At 28.9% G+C, this 8953-nt stretch overlaps 2 protein-coding genes across 5 annotated transcripts in view; one reads left to right on the forward strand and one right to left on the reverse strand.

Annotated features, from left to right (window-relative positions):
- The window catches only part of LOC108749608, a 2344-nt gene extending 2009 nt beyond the window's left edge, over positions 1–335 (reverse strand). For both annotated transcript variants that reach the window (XM_018488406.1, XM_018488405.1), the window contains exon 1: positions 156–335. In XM_018488406.1, coding sequence (XP_018343908.1) covers positions 156–245 — 90 coding nt within the window. In that variant the 5' untranslated portion in view covers positions 246–335. The remainder of the gene's footprint in view (positions 1–155) is intronic.
- A 1075-nt stretch (positions 336–1410) lies between these two features.
- LOC108749617 (tyrosine kinase receptor Cad96Ca) overlaps positions 1411–8953 on the forward strand; it is a 23039-nt gene continuing 15496 nt past the window's right edge. Inside the window, exons 1-2 of one of the 3 annotated variants that reach the window (XM_018488424.1) lie at positions 1411–1679; positions 1855–2576. In XM_018488424.1, coding sequence (XP_018343926.1) covers positions 2522–2576 — 55 coding nt within the window. In that variant the 5' untranslated portion in view covers positions 1411–1679; positions 1855–2521. Of the gene's footprint in view, positions 1680–1726; positions 1744–1854; positions 2577–4396; positions 4468–8953 lie in introns of those variants that run through there. The other 2 variants (XM_018488425.1, XM_018488426.1) reach the window with 2 other exon arrangements.

The raw sequence follows: 8953 nt of genomic DNA on the forward strand, positions 1-8953 counted from the left end.
TACACATATATATATATATATATAGTTATAATTATCAAAGAATTTTAACGCAAAAGCAAATGTATATACGTTGTATAGAGAAGACAATTACTTGTTAATAGAGTTATCGATTAAGCAACTGATTAATTAAGGAATCGATTGATGTGTATAATTACCGAAATTCGAAACTTTTTACGGCCCATCACCGAGAAGCATAAACAGGTACCATATTTATGTCCCTGTTGTATATTTATGAATTCATCCATTACATATCATAAAATCGCAATATTACCAATCAATTTTGAAAAGAATTAAAAAGATTAAATATTTACTTCTTTACACCAAAATGGGTTATATTTATTTCTCGAAAGATTGATGGAAAGTGATCTTGGTTGGTTGCGATCTATGGATAACTTCATTGTTCTCTTAAGGGATCTACACAAAGCTTTGTTTTCTGGCGTATGTAAAGTATTCTGTATTTTAAATTCTTCTCGTGAATTTTTATTTTAAGAGAAATAAAACTAAATTTAATCAAGTTAAACATATTAAAAACTAATTAATTTAATAATTAATTTATAAAACTATTTAAAAAAAATTATTGTTTTTGTTTTCTTCTACATATTAAAATGTTACAAATTGAAATCCGAATATAAGTATATCAATAATAAGAAAATAATCTCTTGAACCTAATAATATAAATTTTTTTATAAAAAACAGTAAAATTAAATTTAAAATCAAAAAATTATATTTACAATCTCTTTGGGTTTCTAAAAATTATGGTCCGTTAATTTCACGATAAATACGCCACTGAATTAATTTTAAATATGAAATTCTACGGCACTGGTGATTAATTTTCTCCAGTCGGCAATATTGCGGCTTGTATGACGAAGGTGATGGCGGCGCTACCGAATCAATTTTATTTTTGAAACTTCAGATATCCGAGATATTGAAATTATTCGATAATATTAACTAATTAATAAAGTATAAAAATCAACAACTTAAAAATAATATCAGAACGGAATTTTTATATAAAATATACCATTGCGCATTATGAAAAAAGTTTTGTTTTTTGGAAAATATTTTTGAGAAATTTTATTATTGCTTTCAAACGACTTTCGACAATACTCCTTTTTAAGATCTGCTTTCCAAAATATCGCTTTTCTACAATTTTCGACAATTCGATATAATAATAGTAATAATAACAAAGAAAATAAAATTGGTATACGATTCAACTTTTAATATGACAAACTCTCTTGACATTTTTTTTTTTTTCATAAATTACTATCTTAATGAAACATCTTTATAGTATAGAATTCAAGAACCCGAAATCCTAATGGGGCCCATACTGATATACGTCACTGTACCGATTTACCGAGTACGGTCGAGGAACAGGTCGCAACGTCGCGGCCCCACAGTCGCGTCGGCGCTCCGTTCGCCAGCCGTCGTCAAACTTGTTCTTCAGTCGATCCCCTGATGTGCCTTCGTTATTTCACTTGATGATGTGCAAATCATAGTGGGAAATTTGTTATTTACGAAGGAGACACAAGTGTCCAGGTCTCCAGTGGATTCTTTAAAGAATTATATTCGCTTTGACGATTGAGGGATCCTTAGCGGTCCCTGGGACCGCTATGTCTTTACACATCACGGTGGGCCCAAGCCCGACTTAACAAGACTTGTAAAGAAGATAGACCAACCGATTTGTAAGCAGTATCTCAACAAATTAATTGATCTTTGATGAATATATTCGATATTAATATAATAAAAGTAATAATAATTAGTTAAAATAATATATATTAATTGGACTGATTAACATAATAGTAGAAAATATCAGAAAAAATTTTAATAATTATATTAAATAATAAATTACTATTATAGAGAAGTAAGAGAAGGTAGTGACTACCGTTGGTTCGCCAAAGGACCTTGGAAAAATTATGTACAATGTAAGCGCGATGTCGGAAAATTCCAGTGACATTTTCACATTTACTTTTGAGTTAGCTCGTATGTTGGAAAGATCTGATCGGAATAAAAATGAAAAAATGTGCACCACATAGGTGCGTGGAAGGTGTAAGTTTGTCCGAAAGCACAAAAATTAAAAAGTAAAAAAAAAATGCGCAGAGAGAGATTTATGTGGTTAACGAAAAAGATGTTAATAGTGATAAACGTAGCGTAACAATAACGCACGCGGTACGCAAGGATCACTGCCTTTATCAGCAATTCTCAGTATTATCTTGAAACTGAACGATTATTTCTATGCGTTTACTAGAGATACCGACTTTTACACCAAATTAGACCTCCTCTTCAAAGTACCATATTTGGATCTGATAGTCGATAAATAGATAGCAATTTCTTCTAATGAATAAAGATTAGACAGATGATTGTGTTAAGATCGATGAGGTGCGCGTATCTTGTAAATATCGAGTGATCTGTGAAAACCGAGACGACTCGAGTGAGATCGGAGTGCGAATCGGATAAAACGTGTCGAATGGAGTGACGCCAGGATTTCTCGCAGATCATCGTCATCGTGTCTCATCGATGTAGCGCGATGTCGGCTTGGTGGCCTGTCGTGGCGGCGACGCTGTGCTTCTGGATATCCGCTGGTGAGTTTAATGCATGATTATGCCAGTTGACCGATCGGAATTTATTTATATTATAATATCTCGTCCCCCTTAAATATATTAAATATCAGAGAAAAAAGAAGCCTTTTTTATAGTTTCGTGATGACTATACAAGTTTTATATGTAGAATTAATACACACACATAATGATTAAATAAATTATTTTAGTTATTCCAACTAAAGTTAAATTAGTTATTAGTTCTTCCTGTAATCATTCAATTTTAGTTGCAATAAAACAATATAGAAAAGTTTATACAACTATATACATTAATTCTATATATAAAATTTGTAGTTGTCAGTTATATAGTTGTCATCACTATAAAAAGTGCTAATTTTTTTCTTTGAGTGTAAATTAAAAATAATAATCTAAATTTTGTTGATGTTAATTAATTAATATAATAATAACTAAAGAATTTATTTTTATACAAAAAAAGTGTTAGTTCTGGAATACGCAGTAAATATCTATAAATATCTATAAAATTAATCTGAACCTGAAAGAAATTGATTTCTATAGAAAAAAAAATGCGAAATTGAAGATTTAAAGATCCGAAAATTTATCAATATTTTATAAAATGTATATTGTTAGAAGTATATTCTTTCTACGTACAAATAAAAAACAAGCATTTGTGGTAATTTCTATAAGCTATTTATTTTTACTAAAGAATTAATTTCTAAAGAATTAATGAGTATTTTGGAGTAAAAATAAAATTCTAGCAATAATTCCATAAGAAATAATCTAAAAATTGCTAATTAATTTTGTATTTTATTTTTTTGTTTAATAATTGTTAACATTGATATATGCGTTAAGTTTTCTTGGAAAGATATATCTAATATGAGCTATAAATATACAATATATGTATATACGCTTTCTAATATATATGGAGAAAGCCACATGTATTCGGATGTACATGGATGTTAGAGCGATCGTTACTTTAATATCTAAATATAAAATATCGTTACTCTGATATCTAAATAACCGATGTATTTTTTTATTTATTTTATAATTTTGCTTTTAGTGTAAAGCAATAGAGATGCAAAATAATGACGCTCAATGTAGTAAATTCTGCTTACGCTAACGATTCCTTTCTCTACAGACCAACTATGCTATTATAAGTTGCCTTGCTATGTAACAAGATACCATTTGTGCAACAATAATCTCATCATGTTATTTTCGCACAGTAATTCGTTTCTTTTCTAAATTTGTAGAAATCTTAGGTAATTGTTGAAAGAATTTGAAATATTCTTTAAATATAAACTATATATTGACGATAAAATAATAATTTTAATAATTTTTATCAAATTATAAAAATAATTATCTTTATTCTTATAAAATATTTTCTTAAAATTAATTTTTCTATTATCTTGCACCTTAAATTGCGATTATAAACGTAAGAATATAGTTTTATATTATAAAATATAAAAAATACATAAATAATTGCAAACTATACAATATACGTGAATATATTGATAATAAACATTAAAGTATTTAATTTAAATGTTTTATACATGACAGTTTCACATAGATAATATCAAAATTATAAAAATCTAAAAATATTCAGTAAGTATATAGCTTAAAAAACAATACAATATTGCTAATATACTGTTCAAATTACAACGTCACTGTTCATGTCACTAACCATAATATCATTCTCATTGTCGAGCAATCGGGGGAGATTTAGCTAGTAGAAAGTCCATAATCTCAAGAAAGTCTTGCAAAGATCTTTAGAGTCGGCTTTTGTCAGATCCCTCTTCCTCAGTTCATATAATTGCCGAAGAAAGCCGGAGAGCAACTGATCGCGCGCGCGGTAACAGTTGCGACACGATTACGAGAATGTGCATTCGAGAGCGACCGAAGAACGCAACAAGAATAGAAGGTTGGTAGATTTGTATCTCTACGAACATGCAGTTGAAATGAAATCGTTAAAGATTTTAATTAGTCGAATACGCAAACGTTGCAAGTATCCCAATTATAATTTAATCCTTAGCAATAAATTATACACGACAAGCTTGATTGCTGTTTCAACTTTGTAGAAAAAAATAATAAGAAATTTAAACATATTTCGAAATTATCCCATAATTGAAGTAAAATCTTATTGTGACATAAGTAATTAGTTTATTTATTCTTAACATTAAAGTGATAAATCATAATAAATATATACTTTTAATTTGAAATTATAATATTTTTCTGTGAATGCATCTCGAAATTTTTGTTTTCAAAAAAATTTACAACATTTACATAAAATATATGTTTATTAATAATATTTTATTCTATTGCTGAGAATTAGCGACAATATAAATAATCTAAAATGAAATCCTAACAAGACACGCATTTTTCTTATACGCGTCATTCTTCTTATCACACCTGACATGATTAATCCTTCGAGGAGTAATTAACCACGGCCAGGAAACATGCGGTTTTGTGAATAATTATAGCTGCTTCGAGGCAAGCTCTTCCTTCACACCATCTTATTTATGATTCAAGCATTTTTCTTAAAATTTAATATCTTACTAAATTAATAATTTTTTTATCTGTAAGCTGTCTAAACATTTTCTTCTTTTAAGTTTAATTTTATATTTTAATGTTTTGTATTAATTTGTATTTGATGTTAATTAATTTATTATAAATTTTCATCCTTATGTTATAATTCAAAATATGTTTATATGTCTATATATAACCTTTAAAAAAAAAATTTAAAACGTTTGTAACATTTAACTCTGTCCATAGATTTCTATTTTCTCTTTTTCGATATATACTGTAGACATACTTTTATTCACGTTTTTGATGTTCATGACTGTGAATTATATATGTAATGAATACAAGCATGCGATTGCTGGATTATCAGAATTTCTCGAACTACGTGGTTAGAATATTTTGATATCTTTGAAAGTTCGAACAAAGTAGAAGGCGGAACAACGACACTCTCGCAATGCATGTTGTGTACGTACGTTGCAGCTACCGGAAAAATAAAAGCGGACAGGTCTACGCATGCCAGGAATACTCGCGATAGCCTCGTAAACCTTCTTTTTGCGTTCTCGTTAACTGATATCATACGGTAGTGTCTTTACCAGTCGCACAAAATTATTTTCTAATTTTCATTTAAAAAATTGCATTAAGTAATTATGAGCAATAATTATTAATTAAAAAATAATATAAAAATAAAAAATAATTTTTATTTATTTTACTCGGCGAAGACAATATTACTTTATACATTCTTACGCAATACGTGCCTATTGCAATATCTATCAGTCTGAAAAAAGGAAATGGTAGGCTAGACTTTTTCGTAAAATACACGAAGAATTGTTGTAGGAAATTATCATAAGGCAATCAAACGGTACATGAAGAAGATCGGGAGAAATACACGCAAATGGCAAAGACAAACTTTATTCTCAGCACGATAAAACAGTGACACAATCGCAAACTCGCCAGACACTGATATTAATACATTACACCTGACGGTCGCATAATCGGGACGCAGACATTCAATAAAAACCAGTGGTTAAGTCTTACAATGAGAGTCCATCTTGATTTAATTCTTCCTTTTCAAAGACTGAAGAGTGCGAATATCTACATACGAAGATGTAGAACTATTTCAAAAGAATAAATGATTACGTCCAAATGTAATTATTTTTAAAGCAAATAAATTTGTGTATTAATATAATTGAGATTTAAAAAAAAACAAGGATTTATTAATATATTTATATAAAGTAAAACATATATCTCTACTTTCTAAGATTTGTGAAAAAATTTTAACAATCTCTAAACGCGTACAAATTTTAAATAAATCGTCTAAATCATTTTACGACTTTAAGATTGATTATAACAAATATGACTTTTCGTTTAATTTTTTGTTTCATTAATATATTTTTGCACTAATACATTTATTGTAATAGTTTTCTTTACATTTATCAAAATTATTAGTTGTTACCTTGTCTTTTCTTTCAGTACTATATGGCCAAAATATGAAATTTATTTGTACGTAAAAAATAGTTGTCGAATTTTAAGTTTAAATAAAAAAATAATTCCTTTGTTGAACGAAGGCGTGGAAAAGGATAAAAATGAAAGATTCTATATGAAATTTATCGGTGTAAGACTTCTCCAGAGAATTAACAACGTTCAAGCACAGAGACAGTCGTACAAACCGGGTCACCAGACACCGAGCAAGAACCCATACCTAACCTTCACTGACACCAAGGCTCGACGACCATGCTGACGAGGGGAGACGAAATGCGTTTCCACTGACTCGTAGAATTCCTTGTAATAGGACGGTCTTCAGGCCATCGTCCTCATGCACGCGTCATATCGTGATTTATTAATCACGATGTTTATGTTTGTGTTGTGTGTCTGAGCTTCTCTGCAATTTTGATTTTTAGAGACAGAAATTAATCGAATTTTTTCAACTTCGATTAAATTCTACAAAATAATCGCATAAACAATCTTGAACAAAAACTTAAATCCAAAGATAAAAGTATAAAATTATATATAAAATAATTATAAAAAATATGTATATGTATCTACTAACCAAAATAAAGTTTATCCGATTAGAAAATTTAGAAATTAAAAAACTTTTTTTCATTTTGATAATTTTCCTTGTTATTATTTTTTCTTAAATTTATTGCAATTTTCGCTATAAATTTATATTAGAATTTTTTACATAATTCTCCAGAGTTAATATGACCGCAATGTTGTGATTTTTACAAGCAGAATTTTGTATTCGTGCATAAACGCTCTTTTAGTCATTTCGACTTTTAACACAGGAAATAAATTCATCAGCGAATGCAAATGCAGCGAACACATTATTACGGCGCAGCTATAGGATCATTTATACGGCCTTTTTCTCACCAAACAAGAATCATTCGTAACCAGTTCTAAACAATTTTTTGGCAGCTTGCTTATTTATTGCGCCCGTTCATTGTTACGTATATGCGCTTTTTTCGGCGACATTACATGAAGCAGAAATTATCTGTGTCAGTAAATGATGAATATTATAAACGGTAGTTTCCATTATTATCGCAATCTTTGCAATAAAGAATTTAAAAGAAATTGAGTCCACGGAAAAATGGAACTTTTTCTCAAATAACCGCCATTTTGTTAATTTTTATCTAAAGTCAATTATCATAGTCTATTTAGTAGAGACATTCTTTTTGAATAGGAAAAGTTTTTTCAATTCTCTTTCACATGACTGCAATACTTCTGTTCTGGCGCTATGTTCGGAGAGGCTTCTTTCCCGAAAAGGCTTCTTTCTTTATGTAGAATGTAGACTAACAATCAGCACATTACATTGACTTCATAAAATTTAAAATTAAAGAAAAAAGTATAATAAATAACATGTTAAAACAATAAAGTATGTATCTTTTCCCCCCAAAAATCGCTTTCTTTTTCAAGCCACAAGATAAAATGGACCCTTAATAAATATTATTTTTCAACATTGATCATTTTTATAATAGGGGGGACCGGGATAAGTTGTTACAGTGAATTTTTTTAGTTGCCACAGATGGCAGCATATTTTTATGAATTTTTGTATGTGATTCTTACGATACTCTACAACTTTACTTAGTTTAGCCGTCATATTTGAACTGTAGAAGACACTACGTATATTTTTTTTATTTTCACTATTAAAAGTAAATATTTCATGGTATAAATCGCTTGTGTTATTATATATATAAGTTAGAGGTATATAATTATCCTTTCTTTTATATACATTTGATTATAATAACACATTTTGTTTAAATCGAGATATATATATATATGTACTGGTTTCCAATCTATATTTTTTTAAATTGAGAATGGAAAGTTGGGGCAAGTTGTTACACTTCGATCGGGGCAGGTTGTTACAACGTAATAATTTACCCCATTAAAAACAATTTTTTTTCTTCTACAGATTGACACAGTTCTATAAATAAAGTACCGACTTCGTCTCCATATTTGAAGACAGCGCTGGGCAGCGCCATATTTGTGTTTACTCATTCTCACATCTATAAATCACACGGATAATAATGTTAGTGTTTTCACATAAATTTATGCGATATTCACAGACAGGACGCATATGTGAACTAAAAAAGGATAGTTCGGAATCAGGTTCATCTGTTCTATCATATTGAGTCAGTAGTCTATAAAAGTCTGTGGAATGGTGCGATCTTATAAAAAAAAGACAAACGGAGAATCTGTAAATGTATAGAAATGTATACGACAGCGGCAAAGAAAGTTAAAGATAGTCATCTGCCTGTGAGAAAAGCAGCAAATGCGTGTAATATTAATTTTATGATTTTCCAACGTTAACTATAATAACTAATTAAAGAAAAAATTATTATAATAATATATTTTTTTAATTTTATATTATAAAATAAATATTCCTTGTGAAC

Source organism: Trachymyrmex septentrionalis, unplaced genomic scaffold (genome assembly GCF_001594115.1).
Source record: "Trachymyrmex septentrionalis isolate Tsep2-gDNA-1 unplaced genomic scaffold, Tsep1.0 scaffold305, whole genome shotgun sequence".
In the NCBI taxonomy this organism is placed as follows: Eukaryota; Metazoa; Arthropoda; class Insecta; order Hymenoptera; family Formicidae; genus Trachymyrmex; species Trachymyrmex septentrionalis.